This window comes from Camponotus vicinus, unplaced genomic scaffold (genome assembly GCF_025532165.1).
Source record: "Camponotus vicinus isolate PSW18456_S1 unplaced genomic scaffold, iyCamVici1.0 SCAF_5, whole genome shotgun sequence".
Taxonomy (NCBI): Eukaryota; Metazoa; Arthropoda; class Insecta; order Hymenoptera; family Formicidae; genus Camponotus; species Camponotus vicinus.
In genome coordinates, this window is record NW_028141977.1 from 10,914,537 (window position 1) to 10,936,146 (window position 21,610).

The following is a 21,610-nucleotide window of genomic DNA, read 5'->3' on the forward strand; positions in this document are numbered from 1 at the left end:
TCAAAATGAAGTATTTTAATATAATGATATTCTGGTAATGTACTATATTTTGAAGATACTCCACTAATAAAATTCTCTACTATATTTATATGTCGTTTAATTATTTTTATCTGTTCACTTTTACTTCCTTCAAAATATACGTAATATTTGTATGCTTTGGATATGCAAAGTATTGTTTGCACTTCAGATATAAATTGATTTTTTTCACTAAAATACATGAATATTTCATCAAGCCATCTTAACACATTCCCAAAAATTATCTTAATATCATCAAAATTAGATACATATGTATCTATGATGTGATATTTAATAACATTTTTTAAACCTTTTTCTAAGTCAACAAATGTTAGAGGTTTTGTTATTTCTTCCTCTGACTTCGAATGAGATTCTGATTCTATATTATTTGCCTCGCAAGATTTATTATTTTCATACTGTAGTAATCTTTCTTTCGATGAACGTAAAAGCATAATACCATACATTGCCCAAAGTTTAGTGATGAATATATGGACTAGTTGATATTTATTAATGGCATGTTTTTTTGCATCATCCTGTTCTGTTATTATCGATACATAATACATCATTGTCATATAATCCGCAGTAGCAAGATGAATTTTAGCTTCCATAAGGCGATTGGAATATAAAAAGTAAATAGATAAACCAGCTGAGGCTTCAGCCCAATATAAAAACATGTGATTTTCAGTCGGGTCTCTTATTGTTTTCAGCTGCTCATTCAATAAATTATGAACATATATTACAAATTTGTGCATATTTGTAGGTTGAAGGCAATATAATTCTTCCATATATTCTAATGTTAATATATGACATTTAATCAGATGAATTTTAGAGTTTTCTTTGTCGCAGAAAAAGATATCTGCAAAAGGTTCTGGATAATCATCTTCCTTCGTATAACTTAAATATAGTTCTAGTGCTTTATCTAATAATGAATAACAATTCTCTAACTGTTGTAACTTTTTCCAAATCCCATGTAAAAAAATAAGTGCATAAATAGCTATCACAATAAATTTATAGTGCAGCTCTTTTCCCATCAATAATTCCGTGCATCTCATATAATAATCTTTAGCAGTATTTAAATTAACTTCTTTGAGAGTATATATGTAACCTAAATTTAAATAAACCATCGCAAGAATTAGAATATCATCATAATTGATTTCTATTGAAGTAATTAGAGAATTTTTAAATAAATTATTCGTCTTGACTTCCAACTGATTAATCATTTTCTTAATAGTTTTGGGAATTTTACTTTCTTCATACAGCGAATATATTTCTGCTAATAAAATTAGAACTTCTCGGTATCTCTCACTAAGATTGAAATCATTGATATTCTTGCTTGTATTTGTTTCTTCCTCTTTTGTTGTTTCTGCTGAAAGTCAAAGTGTAGAAAGTAGAAAGTTTTTAGTTAGTTAAAGATAATTCAATGGAATATGTAACAAATCGTTTGAATAGAGACTATTCATATCCACATTACCAGATTTGCGTATCTGTTCGATGCGATGTTCCATGATTTTTTTAATAAAGCCCAACATTGCTTACAATTAGATATATTACAATTATATGTATTTGGTTAAAAAATTCCTCTTATCAAATCGTGAAATCGTGTTGCACAAAATTGTCACATATGTCCAAAACTGATTATGGATAAAGGATTGCCAAATAACTTATCCGTTACTAACTTTCAACATAAACGTCCAAAATACAAAAATGAAAAAAAGAAACCTAATGAAAAAAAATAGGGCTATAAGTTTTGCGCTCTTTATTCGTTGTTTCTATTGCTTTCCAATAAGAAAACACAAATAAACACTGTATCAATTGATTATTCATGAGAAAATTCCTAATGATTTAAAGGAATTTCTTTATTTAATACCACTGTTTAATATCTAATGACAGCAAAAGGTTATTGTAATTGAATTAGGTTTATATTTCTTGCCACAGCACATAAAATACCTAGACGGAACATTAGTCATTAATATTGGAGATTGGAGCAACGACAAGGCGAAGGATAGAGACCCTTTAATAAGGGACTGACTATCAGGAAATCGCTATTAATCGATTCGCCATTTTTCCTTAACTCTCGCTCATATTTAAATTTTAATTACTTTATTTTGACCGTAAATGATATTAAATAATAAATATTATAAATTACAATAATAAATATTATTGATTATAATAATAAATTTTATAGTATTTCTATAATTAAATAAATATTAAAGAAATTCTAAAAAATTTTTATTTCAAACGGAATTAGCAAAAAGCGATAATTCAAATACTTCATGTAATATCGCTTTTATATATATATATATATATATATATATATATAAATTACTTGAATTATTATATGATTTAATAATTATGTGAACTTTTTATTATAATTTAATAAATTATGATGTGTTAGCGATAAAAGATAAGTAAAATTTTTATATTTTAAAATAACATTAATAAACATGTATTTATATGAATATTTTTCGGAATATATTTAACGCTCGTGCTTTCTTTATATATATATATATATATATATATATATATATATATATATATATATATATATATATGTACATACATGCAAATTATCTTAAAATAATCGATTGTTGTTTATTAAATTTGTGAAGTTGTATTGTGGATATAATTTCCTTTTAACAAAATCGTCGAGTAGTATTGAAATAAAATTATTTATTTTTTTATTTTTTATCAGCAGTTGTGGTGCGGAAATATTTAGAAATAAAGGAATATATATATAGATACATAGATAGGAGGAATATATATATATAGATACATAGATTGTATAATTTGATAAAATTATACAAATAAAATATAAAAATTATACAGTAAATTGTATAAATTTGTATAAAAATTTTCATTTTTAAGTCCGAGTATTTCATTCCTTTAAAAATACTTTAATGAACATTTATTTATGCCTTCTATTTGTAATATTTATATTGGTTTGTCTCCAAAAGTCATCTATTCTTATATACATTAATTACATGTTAAGTATATAAAAAATAGAGAAATTGTGCATAATGAATTGTGTTTTTATTATATACATTTATAACAAAGAAAGCACAATACGTGAGACACAATATATAAGATTACAAATAGAAGACGTACATAAGAGTTGTGCAAAAGAAATCTAAAATTCAAATATATAAAAAGAGCAAAAATTTAAGTAAAAATTTATATATTTATAAATAAATCAAAATTGTGTATAATATTTGTCACTAACTGTTTAATTTCCATTCTTATTTTGTCAGTAATTTCCTCAATTTCATCTAATTCTTCAGACCACGTATCCAAAAGCGTGGAATAAGTAATTGCAAGTTCAAAATGAAGTTTTTTAATATAATGATATTCTGATAATGTACTATATTTTGAAGATACTCCACTAATAAAATTCTCTACTATATTTATATGTCGTTTAATTATTTTTATCTGTTCACTTTTACTTCCTTCAAAATATACGTAATATTTGTATGCTTTGGATATGCAAAGTATTGTTTGCACTTCAGATATAAATTGATTCTTTCCACTAAAATAGATGAATATTTCATCAAGCCATCTTAACACATTCCCAAAAATTATCTTAATATCATCAAGATTAGATACATATGTATCTGTGATGTAATATTTAATAATATTTTTTAAATCTTTTTCTAAGTCAACAAATATTAGAGGTTTTGTTATTTCTTCCTCTGACTTCGAATGATATTCTGATTCTATATTATTTGCCTCGCAAAATTTATTATTTTCATACTGTAGTAATCTTTCTTTGGATGAACGTAAAAGCATAATACCATACATTGCCCAAAGTTGATTGATGAACATATAGACTAGATTATAGTTATAAATTTTCTCTTGAGATTTTGCATCATCCGGATCCGGTTCTGTTATTATAGATATATAATACCTCATTGTCATATATTCCGCAGCAGCAAGATGAATTTTAGCTTCCATAAGGCGATTAGAATACAAAAAGTAAATAGATAAATCAGCTGAGGCTTCAGCCCAATATGAAAACATGTGATTTTCAGTCGAGTCTTTTATTGTTTTCAGCTGCACGTTCAATAAATTATGAACATATATTACAAATTTGTGCATATTTGTAGGTTGAAGGCAATACAATTTTTCCATATATTCTAATGTTAATATATGACTGTTAATCAGATTAATTTTAGAGTTTTCTTTGTTGGGTAAAAAGATATCTACGTTAAGAGGATCTGGGTAATCATCTTCCTTTGTATAACTTAAATATAGTTCTAATGCTTTATCTAATAATGAATAACAATTCTCTAACTGTTGTAATTTTTTCCAAATCTCATGTAGGTAGATATGTGCATAGATAGCTGTCAAAATAAATTTATAGTGCAGCTCTTTTCCCTTCAATAACTCCATGCATTTAATAAGATAATCTTTAGCAACATTTAAATTACGTTCTTTGTAAAGATATATGTAACCTAAATTAATATGAGCCATGGCAAGAACTAGAATATCATCACATTTGATTTCTGTTGAAGTAATTACAAAATTTTCAAATAAAGTATTCATCTTGACATCCAGCTGATTGATCATTTTCTTAACTGTTTTGGGAATTTTACTTTCTTCATACAGCAAAATTATTTCTCTTGATAATTTTAGAACTTCTTCGTATCTTTCACTAACAATGAAATCATCGACATTCTTGCTTGTGTTTGTTTCTTCCTCTTTTGTTGTTTCTGCTAAAAGTCAAAGTTTAGAAAGTAAAAAGTTTTTAGTAAGTAAAAGATAATTCAATGGAATATGTGACAGATTGTTTGAATAGATTATATCAACAAATCCATATTACCAGATTTGCATATCTGTTCGATGCGATGTTCCATGATTTTTTCAATAAAGGTCAACATTGCTTACAATTATATATGTTACAATTATATGTATTTGATTAAAAAATTCCTCTTATCAACTCGCGTGAAATCGTGTTGCACAAAATTGTCATATATGTCCAAAATTGATTATGGATAAAGGATCCTCAAATAACTTATCTGTTACTAACTTCCAACACAAACGTCTAAAATATTCAAAATACAAAAATAAAAAATACAAATAAACCTAATGAAAAAAAGTAGGGCTATAAGTTTTGCGCTCTTTATTCGTTGTTTTTTATTGCTTTCCAACAAGAAAACACAACTAAACACTGCGTCAATTGATTATTCATTAGAAAATTCCTAACATTTGGAAGAAATTTCTTTATTTAATACCACTGTTTAATACCTAATGACAGCAAAAGGTTATTATAAGTGGATTAGGTTTATATTTCTTGCCAGAGCACATAAAATACATAGACGGAACATTAGTCATTAATATTGGAGCAAGGACAAGGCGAAGGATAGAAATCCTTTAATAATGGCCATTTCTACCAACGCCGCTTAACTTTAATCGTAGCTTAACTCATTCTTTGTCTCTTTCTAAAAGAACAGTATAAGGGACTGACTATCAGGAAACCGCTTTTAATCGGTTCGCCATTTTTCCTTAACTCTCGTTCATATTCAAATTTTAATTACATTATTTTAACCGTAAATGATATTAAATTACAATAATAAATATTAATGATTGTAATAATAAATTTTATAGTATTTCTATAATAAAATAAATATTACAAAAATTCTAAAAAATTTTTATTTCAAATGGAATTAGCAAAAAGCGGTAATTCAAATACTTCATGTAGTATCATTTTGATTTACATATATAAATTACTTAACTTTTTATGATTTAATAATTACGTGAATTTTTTATTATAATTTAATAAATTATGATGTTTTATCGATAAGATATAGATAAAATTTTTATATTTTAAAATAAGGTTGATATACATGTATTTATATGACTTTTTCGGAATATATTTAACACTCGTGCTTTCTTTTTATATAATATGTATATACAGATTATCTTAAAATAATCAATTGTTTAACAAATTTGTAAAGTTATATTGTGGATATAATTTCCCTTTAACAAAAATGTCGAGTAGTATTGAAATAAAATTATTTATTTTTTTCTTTTTCATCAGCAGTTATGGTACGCCCTGGCGAAAATAAATATCGGAGCCATGGGCGCCGGCAGAATTACTTTTAGGGGGGTGCACTCAAAAGAGGATGCACTGGAAAAACGGTTTTTTCCCAGTTCATAATTATATTTTTGTTAACGTCGTTTATGTTATTTATTGAATTTTAATAAAGATTCATTACTGTGTCAGCGTTCATAGAAAAAGAGTGCAAGAGGAGACTGAATTTATTCATAATGTGACAAATGAATTTGGAAAGCAACCAAGACGGCTCAAGTTTTTGTTCAAACATTGATTTTTCTAAAATTGATTTCCCAAAGGCTTATTACAAATGTTAATTAATATTTAACCATTGCATTTTTGTTCAATTGAAAAAATTATCGATATTATTCTATATTACATGATTTTTTTATTGAATTTTTTCTCTGTCTCTTCCCCACTTATTTCATAGGCCAGGGCCAGGGGGGTGCAAGTGCACCGCTTTGCACCCCCCTCCCGGCGCCCATGATCGGAGCGTAAGTCGAATGTAAGGAAAGAGTAACAGAAGTGTAGAAACGAAGCTTCTAGGAGGCGTAAATTGAAACAACGAAACGTAAATGAAGCGTTAACACTTCCTATAAGCTTCGTTTACACTTCTGTTACTTTTTCCTTACATTCGACTTACGCTCCCTTATTTATTTTCGCTAGGGCGCAAATATTCAGAAATGAAGGAATATATAGATACATAGATTGTATAAAAATGATAAAATTATACGAATAAAATATAAAATTATATAATAAATTGTATAAAAGTTTTCATTTTTAAATCTGAGTATTTCTTTTCTTTAAAAATACTATAATATACAACTTTTACTTATGCCTTTTATTTGTAATATTTATTTTGGTTTGTTTCCAAAAAAAATCATCTATTTTTATATGCATTAATTACGTATTAAATATATGAATATTAAATATATGAATATAAAATAGAAAAATTTTGCATAATGAATTGTGTTTTTTTAATATATTCATAACAAAAAAAAGCACAATACATGTAATATAAGATTACAAATAGAAGACATAAAAGTTTCAGAAAAGAAATCTAAAAATTCAAATATGTAAAATGAGCTAAGATTTAAGATAAATTTGTAAATAAATTAAATTTGTGTATAACATTTGTCACTAATTGTTTCATTTCCTTTCTCATTTCATCAGTAATTTCCTCAATTTCATCTAATTCTTCAGACGTTATACTCAAGAGTGTGGAATAAGTAATTGCTAGTTCAAAATTAAGTTTTTTAAGATAATAATATTCTGGTGATGCATTACATTCTGAAGAAAATGTATTAATAAAACTCTCTAACATTTTTGTTTGTTGTTTAATTACTTTTATCTGTTTACTTTTACTTCCTTCAAAATATACATAATATTTGTATGCTTTGGACATGCAAAGTACTATTTGCACTTGAGGTATAAATTGATTTGTTTCTTTAAAATGCATTAATATTTCATCAAGCCATCTTAACACATTCCCAAAAATTATCTTTATATCATCAAGATCAGATACATATGTATCTGTGATGTGATATTTAATAATGCTTTTTAAATCTTTTTCTAAGTCAACAAATGTTAGAGGTTTCATTATTTCTTCCTCTAACTTTAAATGACATTCTGATTCTATATTATTTGCCTCACAAGATTTATTACTTTCATGCTGTAGTAATCTTTCTTTTGATGAACGTAAAAGCATAATACCATACATTGTCCAAAGTTGATTGATGAACATATAGACTAGATGATAGTTATAAATTTTCTCTTGAGATTTTGCATCATCCGGATCTGTTATTAACGATATATAATACATCACTATCATATATTCTGCAGCAGCAAGATGAATTTTAGCTTCCATAAAGCGATTAGAATACAAAAAGTAAATAGATAAATCAGCTGAGGCTTCAGCCCAACATAAAAACATGTGATTTTCAGTCGAATCTTTTGTTTTCAACTGCTTGTTTAATAAATTATGAACATATATTACAAATTTGTGCATATTTGTAGGTTGAAGGCAATACAATTCTTCCATATAGTTTAATGTTAATATATGACTGTTAATCAGATTAATTTTAGAGTTTTCTTTGTTGGGTAAAAAGATATCTACGTTAAGAGGATCTGGGTAATCATCTTCCTTTGTATAACTTAAATATAATTCTAATGCTTTATCTAATAATGAATAACAATTCTCTAACTGTTGTAATTTTTGCCAAATCTCATGTAGATAGATATGTGCATAGATAGCTGTCAAAATAAATTTATAGTGTAGCTCTTTTCCCTTCAATAACTCCATGCATTTAATAAGATAATCTTTAGCAACATTTAAATTATCTTCTTTGTAAAGATATATGCGACCTAAATTAATATGAGCCATCGCAAGAACTAGAATATCATCACATTTGATTTCTGTTGAAGTAATTACAAAATTTTCAAATAAATTATTCATCTTGATTTTCAGCCGATACATCATTTTCTTAACTGTTTTGGGAATTTTACTTTTTTCATACAGCAAATTTATTTCTCTTGATAAATTTAGAACTTCTTGGTAACTTTCACTAACAATGAAAGCATCGGCATTCTTGCTTGTGTTTGTTTCTTCCTCTTTTGTTGTTTCTGCTAAAAGTCAAAGTTTAGAAAGTAAAAAGTTTTTAGTAAGTAAAAGATAATTCAATGGAATATGTGACAGATTGTTTGAATAGATTATATCCACAAATCCACATTACCAGATTTGCATATCTGTTCCATGCGATGTCCCATGATTTTTTCAATAAAGGTCAACATTGCTTACAATTATATATGTTACAATTATATGTATTTGATTAAAAAGTTCCTCTTATCAACTTGTGTAAAATCGTGTTGCACAAAATTGTGATATATGTCCAAAATTGATTATGGATCCTCAAATAACTTATCTGTTACTAACTTCCAACACAAACGTCCAAAATATTCAAAATACAAAAATAAAAAATTCAAAGAAACCTAATGAAGAAAAGTAGGGCTATAAGTTTTGCGCTCTTTATTCGTTGTTCTTTATTGCATTCCAACAAGAAAACACAACTAAATACCGTGTCAATTGATTATTCATTAGAAAATTCCTAACGTTTGGAAGAAATTTCTTTATTTAACCACTGTTTAATACCTAACGACAGCAAAAGGTTACTGTAATTGGATTATGCTTATATTTCTTGCCACAGCACATAAAATACATAGACGGAACATTAGTCATTAATATTAGAGGAATGACGAGGCGAAGGATAGAGACCCTTTAATATGGCACTGACTATCAGGAAATCGCTTTTAATCGGTCCGCCATTTTTCCTTAACTCTCGCTCATATTCAAATTTTAATTACTTTATTTTGACCGTAAATGATATTAAATAATAAATATTATAAATTACAATAATAAATATTATTGATTGTAATAATAAATTTTATAGTATCTCTATAATAAAATAAATATTACAAAAATTCTGAAAAATTTTAATTTCAAACGGAAATAGCAAAAAGCGAAAACTCAAATACTTTATGTATAGTATCGTTTTTATTTACATATGTATAAATTACTTGAATTATTATGATTTACGTGAAATATTAATTACATGCATTTTTTTATACAATTTAATAAATTATGATATTTTATTATCTATAAATTATTAGATATAGATATAGATAAAATATTTATATTTTAAAATAAGATTGATATACATGTATTTATATGATTTTTTCGGAATATATTTAACGCTCGTCCTTTCTTTATATATATATATATATATATATATATATATATATATATATATATATATATATATATATATATATATATATATACATGCAAATTATCTTAAAATAATCGATTGTTGTTTAACAAATTTGCAAAGTCGTATTGTGGGTATAATTTTCTTTTAACAAAAATGTCGAGTAGTATTGAAATAAAATTATTTATTTTTTTATTTTTCATCAGCAATTATGGTGCGCAAATATTTAGAAATGAAGGAATATATAGATACATAGATTGTATAAAAATGATAAAATTATACGAATAAAATATAAAATTATATAATAAATTATATAAATTTGTATAAAAATTTCCATTTTTAAGGCTGATTATTTCTTTTCTTTTAAAATACTTTAATAAACATCTTTTATTTATGCCTTTTATTTGTAACATCTATTTTGGTTTGTCTCCAAAAAAACTCATCTATTTTTATATACATTAATTACATGTTAAGTAATATATAAAATAGAGAAATTTTGCATAATGAATTGTGTTTTTCTTTATTATATTTATAATGAAGAAAGCACAATACAGATGATATAAGATTACAAATAAAAGATATACATAAAAGTTTCAGAAAAGAAATCTAAAAATTCAAATATATAAAAAGAGCTGAGATCTATTTGTAAGTAAATTAAAATTGTGTATAATAATTGTCACTAATTGTTTAATTTCCATTCTCATTTCGTCAGTAATTTCCTCAATTTCATCTAATTCTTCAGACGTCATACCCAAAAGTGTGGAATAAGTAATTGCTAGTTCAAAATTAAGTTTTTTAAGATAATGATATTCTCGTGATGTACTATATTCTGAAGATAATATATTAATAAAACTCTCTAACATTTTTGTTTGTTGTTCAATTACTTTTATCTGTTTACTTTTACTTCCTTCAAAATATACATAATATTTGTATGCTTCGGACATGCAAAGTATTATTTGCACTTGAGGTATAAATTGATTTATTCCTTTAAAATGCATGTATACTATATTAAGCCATTTTATCACATTCCCAAAAATTATCTTTATATCATCAAGATCAGATAAATATGTATCTGTGATGTGATATTTAATAATGGTTTTTAAATCTTTTTCTAAGTCAACAAATGTTAGAGGTTTCATTATTTCTTCCTCTAAGTTTAAATGACATTCTGATTCTATATTATTTGCCTCACAAGATTTATTACTTTCATGTTGTAGTAATCTTTCTTTTGATGAACGTAAAAGCATAATACCATACATTGCCCAAAGTTGATTGATGAATATATAGACTAAATGATAGTTAGAAATTTTCTCTTGAGATTTTGCATCATCCGGATCTGTTATTAACGATATATAATACATCACTGTCATATATTCCGCAGCAGCAAGATGAATTTTAGCTTCCATAAGGCGATTAGAATACAAAAAGTAAATAGATAAATCAGCTGAGGCTTCAGCCCAATATAAAAACATGTGATTTTCAGTCGAGTCTTTTATTGTTTTCAGCTGCTCGTTCAATAAATTATGAACATATATTACAAATTTGTGCATATTTGTAGGTTGAAGGCAATACAATTCTTCCATATATTCTAATGTTAATATATGACTGTCAATCAGATTAATTTTAGAGTTTTCTTTGTTGGGTAAAAAGATATCTACATTAAGAGGATCTAGGTAATCATCTTCCTTTGTATAACTTAAATATAGTTCTAATGCTTTATCTAATAATGAATAGCAATTCTCTAACTGTTGTAATTTTTTCCAAATCTCATGTAGATAGATATGTGCATAGATAGCTGTCAAAATAAATTTATAGTGCAGCTCTTTTCCGTTTAATAACTCCATGCATTTCATAAGATAATCTTTAGCAACATTTAAATTATCTTCTCTGTAAAGATATATGTAACCTAAATTAATATGAGCCATCGCAAGAACTAGAATATCATCACATTTGATTTCTGTTGAAGTAATTACAAAATTTTCAAATAAATTATTCATCTTGACATCCAGCTGATTGATCATTTTCTTAACTGTTTTGGGAATTTTACTTTCTTTATACAGCAAAATTATTTCTCTTGATAATTTTAGAACTTCTTCGTATCTTTTACTAACAATGAAATCATCGACATTCTTGCTTGTGTTTGTTTCTTCCTCTTTTGTTGTTTCTGCTAAAAGTCAAAGTTTAGAAAGTAAAAAGTTTTTGGTAAGTAAAAGATAATTCAATAGAATATGTGATAGATTGTTTGAATAGATTATATCCACAAATCCACATTACCAGATTTGCATATCTGTTCGATGCGATGTTCCATGATTTTTTCAATAAAGGTCAACATTGCTTACAATTATATATGTTACAATTATATGATTATTATTATTTGATTAAAAAATTCCTCTTATCAACTCGTGAAATCGTGTTGCACAAAATTGTCATATATGTCCAAAATTGATTATGGATAAAGGATCCTCAAATAACTTATCTGTTACTAATTTCCAACACAAACGTTCAAAATATTCAAAATACAAAAATAAAAAATACAAATAAACCTAATGAAAAAAAGTAGGGCTATAAGTTTTGCGCTCTTTATTCGTTGTTTTTTATTGCTTTCCAACAAGAAAACACAACTAAACACTGCGTCAATTGATTATTCACTAGAAAATTCCTAACATTTGGAAGAAATTTCTTTATTTAATACCACTGTTTAATACCTAATGACAGCAAAAGGTTATTATAAGTGGATTAGGTTTATATTTCTTGCCAGAGCACATAAAATACATAGACGGAACATCAGTCATTAATATTGGAGCAAGGACAAGGCGAAGGATAGAAATCCTTTAATAATGGCCATTTCTACCAACGCCGCTTAACTTTAATCTTAGCTTAACTCATTCTTTGTCTCTTTCTAAAAGAACAGCATAAGGGACTGACTATCAGGAAATCGTTTTTAATCGGTTCGCCATTTTTCTTTAACTCTCGCTCATATTCAAATTTTAATTACATTATTTTAACCGTAAATGATATTAAATTACAATAATAAATATTAATGATTGTAATAATAAATTTTATAGTATTTCTATAATAAAATAAATATTACAAAAATTCTAAAAAATTTTTATTTCAAACGGAATTAGCAAAAAGCGGTAATTCAAATACTTCATGTAGTATCATTTTGATTTACATATATAAATTACTTTACTTATTATGATTTAATAATTACGTGAATTTTTTATTATAATTTAATAAATTATGATGTTTTATCGATAAGATATAGATAAAATTTTTATATTTTAAAATAAGGTTGATATACATGTATTTATATGACTTTTCGGAATATATTTAACGCTCGTGCTTTCTTTTTATATACAGGGTGGCCCATTTTAATCCATCCAGTCGAATATCTCGAAAACCAAGCCCGGGAGAGAAAAATGTTTCAGACAAAAGTTGTTTGGTTTCGAGAGGGCCATAAGATGGTACCATTGGTTTGACCTTGAAGAGTCATTTGAAGCTCACGTGAAGGTCATTTCAATTTTTTTAAATGGAACACTCTATATATTTTTGCACATTCTTGTAGCTTATCTCGAGAGCTTTCCAAAACACTATAATTAAGTACCTTTTCGTTAAGTACTTTTTGAGTTATGAGGCTTGAAATAATTTCTTAATTTTACATAAACCGTAAAATATCTTGTAAAATATTCATTTTTCGATTATCTTACTTTAATACTTTTATGTACAAAATAATGAGAGGAATCAATTGGTGTAAAGAAAACACATAGTTGTTTTTAAGAAAAAATATGGAATTGTTAATTGCAAATTACATATTTTTTCTTCAAAACAACTATGTGTTTTCTTTACACCAATTGATTCCTCTCATTATTTTGTACATAAAAGTATTAAAGTAAGATAATCGAAAAATGAATATTTTACAAGATATTTTACGGTTTATGTAAAATTAAGAAATTATTTCAAGCCTCATAATTCGAAAAGTACTTAACGAAAAGGTACTTAATTATAGTGTTTTGGAAAGCTCTCGAGATAAGCTACAAGAATATGCAAAAATAGGGTGTTCCATTTAAAAAAATTGAAGTGACCTTCACGTGACCTTCAAAAGACTCTTCAAGGTCAAACCAATGGTACCATCTTATGGCTCCCTCGAAACCAAACAACTTTTGTCTGAAACATTTTTCTCTCCCGGGCTTGGTTTTCGAGATATTCGACTGGATGGATTAAAATGGGCCACCCTGTATATATATATACAGATTATCTTAAAATAATCAATTGTTTAACAAATTTGTAAAGTTATATTGTGGATATAATTTCCCTTTAACAAAAATGTCGAGTAGTATTGAAATAAAATTATTTATTTTTTTATTTTTCATCAGCAGTTATGGTACGCCCTGGCGAAAATAAATATCGGAGCGTAAGTCGAATGTAAGGAAAGAGTAACAGAAGTGTAGAAACGAAGGTTCTAGGAGGCGTAAATTGAAACAACGAAACGTAAATGAAGCGTTAACACTTCCTATAAGCTTCGTTTACACTTCTGTTACTTTTTCCTTACATTCGACTTACGCTCCCTTATTTATTTTCGCTAGGGCGCAAATATTCAGAAATGAAGGAATATATAGATACATAGATTGTATAAAAATGATAAAATTATACGAATAAATTATAAAATTATATAATAAATTGTATAAAAATTTTTATTTTTAAGTCTGAGTATTTCTTTTCTTTAAAAATACTTTAATAAACAACTTTTACTTATGCCTTTTATTTGTAATATTTATTTTGGTTTGTTTCCAAAAAAAGTCATCTATTTTTATATGCATTAATTACGTGTTAAATATATAAATATAAAATAGAAAAATTTTGCATAATGAATTGTGTTTTTTTAATATATTCATAACAAAAAAAAGCACAATACATGTAATATAAGATTACAAATAGAAGACATAAAAGTTTCAGAAAAGAAATCTAAAAATTCAAATATGTAAAATGAGCTAAGATTTAAGATAAATTTGTAAATAAATTAAATTTGTGTATAACATTTGTCACTAATTGTTTCATTTCCTTTCTCATTTCATCAGTAATTTCCTCAATTTCATCTAATTCTTCAGACGTTATACTCAAGAGTGTGGAATAAGTAATTGCTAGTTCAAAATTAAGTTTTTTAAGATAATAATATTCTGGTGATGCATTACATTCTGAAGAAAATGTATTAATAAAACTCTCTAACATTTTTGTTTGTTGTTTAATTACTTTTATCTGTTTACTTGTACTTCCTTCAAAATATACATAATATTTGTATGCTTTGGACATGCAAAGTACTATTTGCACTTGAGGTATAAATTGATTTGTTTCTTTAAAATGCATTAATATTTCATCAAGCCATCTTAACACATTCCCAAAAATTATCTTTATATCATCAAGATCAGATACATATGTATCTGTGATGTGATATTTAATAATGCTTTTTAAATCTTTTTCTAAGTCAACAAATGTTAGAGGTTTCATTATTTCTTCCTCTAACTTTAAATGACATTCTGATTCTATATTATTTGCCTCACAAGATTTATTACTTTCATGCTGTAGTAATCTTTCTTTTGATGAACGTAAAAGCATAATACCATACATTGTCCAAAGTTGATTGATGAACATATAGACTAGATGATAGTTATAAATTTTCTCTTGAGATTTTGCATCATCCGGATCTGTTATTAACGATATATAATACATCACTGTCATATATTCCGCAGCAGCAAGATGAATTTTAGCTTCCATAAAGCGATTAGAATACAAAAAGTAAATAGATAAATCAGCTGAGGCTTCAGCCCAATATAAAAACATGTGATTTTCAGTCGAGTCTTTTATTGTTTTCAGCTGCTCGTTCAATAAATTATGAACATATATTACAAATTTGTGCATATTTGTAGGTTGTAGGCAATACAATTCTTCCATATATTCTAATGTTAATATATGACTGTCAATCAGATTAATTTTAGAGTTTTCTTTGTTGGGTAAAAAGATATCTACGTTAAGAGGATCTGGGTAATCATCTTCCTTTGTATAACTTAAATATAGTTCTAATGCTTTATCTAATAATGAATAACAATTCTCTAACTGTTGTAATTTTTGCCAAATCTCATGTAGATAGATATGTGCATAGATAGCTGTCAAAATAAATTTATAGTGTAGCTCTTTTCCCTTCAATAACTCCATGCATTTAATAAGATAATCTTTAGCAACATTTAAATTATCTTCTTTGTAAAGATATATGCGACCTAAATTAATATGAGCCATCGCAAGAACTAGAATATCATCACATTTGATTTCTGTTGAAGTAATTACAAAATTTTCAAATAAATTATTCATCTTGATTTTCAGCCGATACATCATTTTCTTAACTGTTTTGGGAATTTTACTTTTTTCATACAGCAAATTTATTTCTCTTGATAAATTTAGAACTTCTTGGTAACTTTCACTAACAATGAAAGCATCGGCATTCTTGCTTGTGTTTGTTTCTTCCTCTTTTGTTGTTTCTGCTAAAAGTCAAAGTTTAGAAAGTAAAATGTTTTTAGTAAGTAAAAGATAATTCAATTGAATATGTGACAGATTGTTTGAATAGATTATATCCACAAATCTACATTACCAGATTTGCGTATCTGTTCGATGCGATGTTCTATGATTTTTTTAAGAAAGGCCAACATTGCTTACAATTATATATGTTACAATTATATGTATTTGATTAAAAAATTCCTCTTATCAACTTGTAAAATCGTGTTGCACAAAATTGTCATATATGTCCAAAATTGATTACGGATAAAGTATCCTCAAATAACTTATCTGTTACTAGTTACTACAAGTTTCAACACAAACGTCCAAAATGTTCAAAATATAAAAAAAAATACAAAGAAACCTAATGAAAAAAAGTGGGGCTAGCTATAAGCTTTGCGCTCTTTATTTATTGTTTTTATTGCTTTCCAACAAGAAAACACAAATAGATACTGTAGCAATTGGTTCACGAATAGAGAATTCTTAATGTTCGGAAACAAATGTTTCTATTCGAGATTTAATTATATGAGATTATGTCATTACGTTACGTCTTCTTCCATCAAATAGTTAAATTAGGGCTCCAACACATATAACCTCTATTCTATAAAGGCCCTCGCACAATGCTAGGCAATAAAAATAGGGAATAGAAACTATATGCACCAATAAATACGCGGAATAGAAAATATTCGCCAATAGGAGCAGAGATAGATCTTCTGTTCCTATTGCTTGTTGCCTAGTATTGTGAAAGGACCTTTAGAAGAACAGCTGATTCAGAATAGCGGAAACGTGGACAGGCGAGTATGTGTGTAGCGTTCTACTAACATCGCACAAATTTTATCATATGCCATAATATAGGCTGCGGTCAAAGTGACGCTGAGGATGCTTTGAAGCGTTTGATTGACCAATCATGCGATATATTACGTTATCTAGTAAGTGATTTCTTGACAATTTGCATTAACCTACGTTTGCCATCGGACACAGTATATAATGGATAGCCTGTCGAATGGTGAGAGTGTGTGTACCGATATATAGTCTGTAGATTAAATCGCAATTCTGGAATTAAACCGTGATTGAACAAGAAGAAAAAGAAGGACCTCGAGCACGATGCGGGCGGCTATCGCGATATTTTGCGTCTTCCTCGGCTGCTGCACCAACGTCGTGTTCCTGGAACTGCTTGTAAAGTGAGTACCGATGACTCGGTCGACTTGATGTATTGCATAACGTATAATAAATAGATATGTTTACGCATTGTAAGTATATGCATGTACATACGTGTACAATGCAATATACATATTTTACCATTTAATAGGATCATTTATAGTTTCTTTTATTCAATTACATCTTAATGTCTAATTTAAAAGTGACGTGTTTATATATCTGCTGGTTTCGAACTTTGTTTAATAATAGTATTACTGTTTGTATATACAACAATCATTATTATAAAATAAAAAATATATTGAAATTGATATTTAAATTAATAAGTAAATTATTGGCTTATATTCTTGAAAAAATCTAAATAGATATATTCGGGCCCCAATATTTACATATTTTCTTACTCATTACCAATTTGCTTACTTTTAAAATTGTCTTACCTATCTTATCTATTTTACATTCTGTCTTATCTCACAATTAATTCATTAACTACTTACAAACTCTTCTTGTTATATGCAGCTTTGTATTTCTTATAAACATTGCATCTCCTATTTGTATATCATATTCTCTCTTTTCCTATATATTTCTTCCATTTTCACTTACAATTCTTTTTCTGTTTCTCTTTTCAAGCCAGTATATAAGCATTGATAATTCAGTATTTAACATCTATTTAATATCTATCAATTTTCATGATTTCAAAACTTGCCATTTTAATAGTTCCAACTTTTTATCATTTATTAATTTTCTGCTAAAAAGGATTTAAATATAAGAGTAAAGGTTGAAGCTAATTCCATTAATAAAAGGAAATTTTAAGATTATCAAGAATGTAGTGTATTTTAAGTATTGAATTGCAACAATATTTGACGCCTTCTATTAACTTGAATATACTTGTTTAAATGTTGATTGTTTGATTTTAGGGATGATCCTGGCAGTGGAAATCTTATTACATTTTCACAATTTTTTATTATAGCACTTGAAGGTTTTCTATTCACATCTAAATGCGGCACTGTCAAACCAGTTGTAAGCGTAAAGGATTATTTTATTTTAGTCATAATGTTTTTTGTTGCCAATGTTTGCAACAATTATGCATTTGACTTTAATATTCCTATGCCATTGCACATGATATTTAGGGCTGTAAGTACCGATAAATTCAATTTACATGATACAAATTATTAGCTTTTATCATATATGATAATCATATTATTTCAGGGTTCTCTCATAGCCAACATGATTATGGGTATTGTTATTTTAAAGAGAAAGTATGCATTTAGCAAATATTTATCAGTATTCATGATTACAACGGGAATAGCACTCTGCACGATTGTTAGTGGTCAAGAGATCAAGTCCTTACAACAGAAGAATGCAGACTATATGCCTACAACACCATGGGATGATTTTTTTTGGTGGATTCTGGGGATATCTCTACTTACAATCGCTTTGTTCATTTCTGCTAGAATGGGTATCTATCAAGAAGAGCTGCACAGCCGGTACGGTAAACATGCACGGGAAGCTTTGTATTATACGGTAAGTTTTTCATAATTTTTTGCCATATTAAATATCTACGTTATATATAGTATAATTATTAATATAGTATATAAAATATCTTTACAGCATTTTTTACCTCTGCCATTCTTCTTAACACTAGCGCCCAACATTTACGATCATTGGAAATTCGCGCTCGCATCTGAGCCATTGAAATTACCTCTGATTGGTGTACACATGCCATCATTAATTGCATATTTAATTGGAAACGTTTTGACACAGTATCCTTTTCTAATTGCAGCTATACTATATGCAATATCATATATTTAATGAATGTACTATTATTAGATACGTTTCCGAAATATTCTCCTTAATCAAGTTTTCAGGTACATCTGCATCAGCTCTGTATTTACATTGACTACAGAGTGTAGCTCCCTGACAGTTACTTTGGTAATAACGCTGCGAAAGTTTCTGTCTCTGTTATTTTCGATTATTTATTTCAAAAATCCGTTCACTATACATCATTGGATTGGTACGCTACTAGTCTTTATAGGTACAATTATATTTACAGAAGTCATACCAAAGATTATGCAAAGCTTACAAAATGTACCTAAGACGAAAAAAGTGGAATAGAGATACATTAATATAAAAAAATGAGGCAAGCAAAGCACTCATCTTTTATCTCTATCGAGTATATGATAAAGTTCCAAAAACGAATTCTTTAAAATATTTTATATAATAATGACATTAAATATAGAAAACTGCATGTTTTTCAAACATAATATCGAGAAAATAATTAGTGCCGTCCATTGTTTACTATAAATTTACATGCTTCTCTAAAATAGATAATAACATTCGAAATGTAGTCCTTACTACCTCAATAATATATTTTCATATAATTCAAATAATAAATAAAAAGGAGAATCGTATTTTTATTTTCAATTACTACAAATGTACCTGATCATTTAGTGATGTTGATGTAAATTAAATTATTGTTAGCGCATATTAATAATTTCGCAAATTCGGTTTTAAGACAGGTATATTTCTGTTTTTTGTAATATATATTTTTTACAATAAATATATTTTTTCTTTATCTAGCAACAGTATAATTTAAATTCGATATGAGGGCACAGTAATTTCGAGTAATTTTATAGTCGAGTAGTTTATATATCGCTTAATTAGGCTCGTTGTTTGAAAAGTTCTCACAGAAAATAGCTGAAAAAATAGTAAGAAAGGCGTAATAAGTGAAAGGGGACAGCATATATATACTGCTGCTTGGCACGCATATATATAATTTATAAAAAAAAATCTTTGTTACATCTAATTGAATTAAATTCCTATTTACACTATTTGTGAAAAAGGGAGAATATTACAGAATGTATACAATGGCACGGAGTCAACTATCTGTGTACGAACTAGCTGTCTGAATACTTGTCGAAACAATATCATACGATTTCATGATGTAAATGTACAAAAATGTAAGAAAATAAAGCTAAAATCCAAGAAAGGGTACTGCTGTTGTCGGGCACAGCAAAGATATGAAAAACTGATTTATTCCGTCGCGAGAAAATATTAATATTAAAATATTAAAATATTAATTAAAATATTAATTGTAAGATAAACGAACATATATTCGGTTCTAGCTTATTACAATACATATGCAATTATATTATTAATATTGCAAAAACAATAGAAGATAAACCTTCTAACAACTATTATTAAATTGGTCAACGTGTATATATAATTTCTGATTGATTTATCCTTATAATTAAAATCTCTATAAAAAAAAAATTATAAGATGCATGATGGTGATTCACGTATTATTTCACCATTAATGTAAATTTTCGTTTCAAAACTGAATTCACAATTTATTACCGAATTACAACAATTGGTTAGATCACATTTATTTTCTTATAATCCCTAGTTTCGTATTCCTATATGTCATGTGACATACATTATAATCTTAAGCTTGCTTTCATGTAGAGTATATGTATGACCACAATAAAAGATATACTTAAAATTATACTTTGTTTAAAGTATAATTCGAGTGATATTCAAATTTCTGAATTATATACTCCTGATACACCAAGGAAAAGTTATATACCTTAAAAAAAATAATTCGTCAGAAAACTCACAAAATTATAGAGACATATTTTGATCGATGTAGAAGAACTAAAAGTCTCAAGAATCGCATGAGAATACAAATTATAAGAATTATAATTTGTAATCTCTAAATTGAGTGCCTTCATGTGTTAATTAATCGGTCCATTTTGACATACCTCAAATAATAATTTGTTATTAAAATGGAAGGGATTCGGGTTTCTCTACGACTTTGAAGATATTAGATAACTCGTCGACCAATGTCTCATACCGATAAGCTACCCGTATATCCGGTACGTTGGTTCGCGTGATATCATTGCCAGCAACTCCTTCTTTCGTATAATTAGGTCCCAACCAGTATTGTTTGCTCTGTAAAATAGGAATAATCGGATTACATGATAGTTCATGCATCAAACCGCGTTGACGCGTTAAACAAATTTATAAAATATAAAATCAAAAGATATAGAATGAAGTACTTAATGCGTTATCATTATTATAAAATAGG

The 21,610-nt window shown here is 26.9% G+C and overlaps 7 protein-coding genes across 25 annotated transcripts in view; 1 reads left to right on the top strand and 6 right to left on the bottom strand.

The window, feature by feature from the left end:
* Window positions 1–106: 106 nt before the first annotated feature.
* LOC145972397 (uncharacterized) lies at window positions 107–2,071 on the bottom strand. Its single transcript, XM_083100956.1, has 3 exons — window positions 1,487–2,071; window positions 326–1,381; window positions 107–207 (listed from the first exon to the last, which is right to left on the bottom strand). Exons 1-3 carry the CDS (start codon window positions 1,542–1,544, stop codon window positions 107–109), a joined length of 1,215 nt encoding a protein of 404 aa, XP_082957082.1. The 5' UTR covers window positions 1,545–2,071.
* Window positions 2,072–3,122: 1,051 nt separating this feature from the next.
* LOC145971546 (KIF-binding protein-like) lies at window positions 3,123–5,450 on the bottom strand. 3 transcript variants are annotated; one of them, XM_083099308.1, is made up of 3 exons: window positions 5,257–5,450; window positions 4,832–5,053; window positions 3,123–4,724 (listed from the first exon to the last, which is right to left on the bottom strand). In XM_083099308.1, exons 2-3 carry the CDS (start codon window positions 4,887–4,889, stop codon window positions 3,187–3,189), a joined length of 1,596 nt encoding a protein of 531 aa, XP_082955434.1. In that variant the 5' UTR covers window positions 4,890–5,053; window positions 5,257–5,450; the 3' UTR covers window positions 3,123–3,186. The 3 variants fall into 3 exon arrangements, with proteins under 3 accessions (XP_082955434.1, XP_082955435.1, XP_082955433.1); XM_083099309.1 differs by having other exon boundaries at window positions 3,123–4,721; window positions 4,832–5,450; XM_083099307.1 differs by having other exon boundaries at window positions 4,832–5,450.
* A 1,567-nt stretch (window positions 5,451–7,017) lies between these two features.
* On the bottom strand, window positions 7,018–9,342 carry LOC145971547 (KIF-binding protein-like). Of its 3 annotated transcripts, XM_083099312.1 has the most exons (3): window positions 9,139–9,342; window positions 8,797–9,052; window positions 7,018–8,689 (listed from the first exon to the last, which is right to left on the bottom strand). In XM_083099312.1, exons 2-3 carry the CDS (start codon window positions 8,852–8,854, stop codon window positions 7,158–7,160), a joined length of 1,590 nt encoding a protein of 529 aa, XP_082955438.1. In that variant the 5' UTR covers window positions 8,855–9,052; window positions 9,139–9,342; the 3' UTR covers window positions 7,018–7,157. The 3 variants fall into 3 exon arrangements, with proteins under 3 accessions (XP_082955438.1, XP_082955439.1, XP_082955437.1); XM_083099313.1 differs by having other exon boundaries at window positions 7,018–8,686; window positions 8,797–9,342; XM_083099311.1 differs by having other exon boundaries at window positions 8,797–9,342.
* Window positions 9,343–10,228: 886 nt separating this feature from the next.
* On the bottom strand, window positions 10,229–13,280 carry LOC145971548 (KIF-binding protein-like). Of its 2 annotated transcripts, none has more exons than XM_083099315.1 (2): window positions 12,103–13,280; window positions 10,229–11,992 (listed from the first exon to the last, which is right to left on the bottom strand). In XM_083099315.1, exons 1-2 carry the CDS (start codon window positions 12,158–12,160, stop codon window positions 10,443–10,445), a joined length of 1,608 nt encoding a protein of 535 aa, XP_082955441.1. In that variant the 5' UTR covers window positions 12,161–13,280; the 3' UTR covers window positions 10,229–10,442. The 2 variants fall into 2 exon arrangements, with proteins under 2 accessions (XP_082955441.1, XP_082955440.1); XM_083099314.1 differs by having other exon boundaries at window positions 10,229–11,995.
* A 1,074-nt stretch (window positions 13,281–14,354) lies between these two features.
* On the bottom strand, window positions 14,355–19,887 carry LOC145971551 (KIF-binding protein-like). Its single transcript, XM_083099330.1, has 2 exons — window positions 16,469–19,887; window positions 14,355–16,361 (listed from the first exon to the last, which is right to left on the bottom strand). The coding sequence occupies exons 1-2, from the start codon at window positions 16,524–16,526 to the stop codon at window positions 14,827–14,829; spliced, it is 1,593 nt and encodes a 530-aa protein (XP_082955456.1). The 5' UTR covers window positions 16,527–19,887; the 3' UTR covers window positions 14,355–14,826.
* On the top strand, window positions 17,129–21,028 carry Efr (ER GDP-fucose transporter). 2 transcript variants are annotated; one of them, XM_083099332.1, is made up of 6 exons: window positions 17,129–17,300; window positions 17,404–17,552; window positions 18,441–18,657; window positions 18,733–19,047; window positions 19,135–19,286; window positions 19,392–21,028. In XM_083099332.1, exons 2-6 carry the CDS (start codon window positions 17,476–17,478, stop codon window positions 19,636–19,638), a joined length of 1,008 nt encoding a protein of 335 aa, XP_082955458.1. In that variant the 5' UTR covers window positions 17,129–17,300; window positions 17,404–17,475; the 3' UTR covers window positions 19,639–21,028. The 2 variants fall into 2 exon arrangements, with proteins under 2 accessions (XP_082955458.1, XP_082955457.1); XM_083099331.1 differs by having other exon boundaries at window positions 17,129–17,552.
* The window catches only part of Ampdeam (AMP deaminase), a 28,915-nt gene continuing 27,331 nt past the window's right edge, over window positions 20,027–21,610 (bottom strand). For all 13 annotated transcript variants that reach the window (XM_083099319.1, XM_083099316.1, XM_083099326.1 and 10 more), the window contains one exon: window positions 20,027–21,474. In XM_083099319.1, coding sequence (XP_082955445.1) covers window positions 21,304–21,474 — 171 coding nt within the window. In that variant the 3' untranslated portion in view covers window positions 20,027–21,303. The remainder of the gene's footprint in view (window positions 21,475–21,610) is intronic.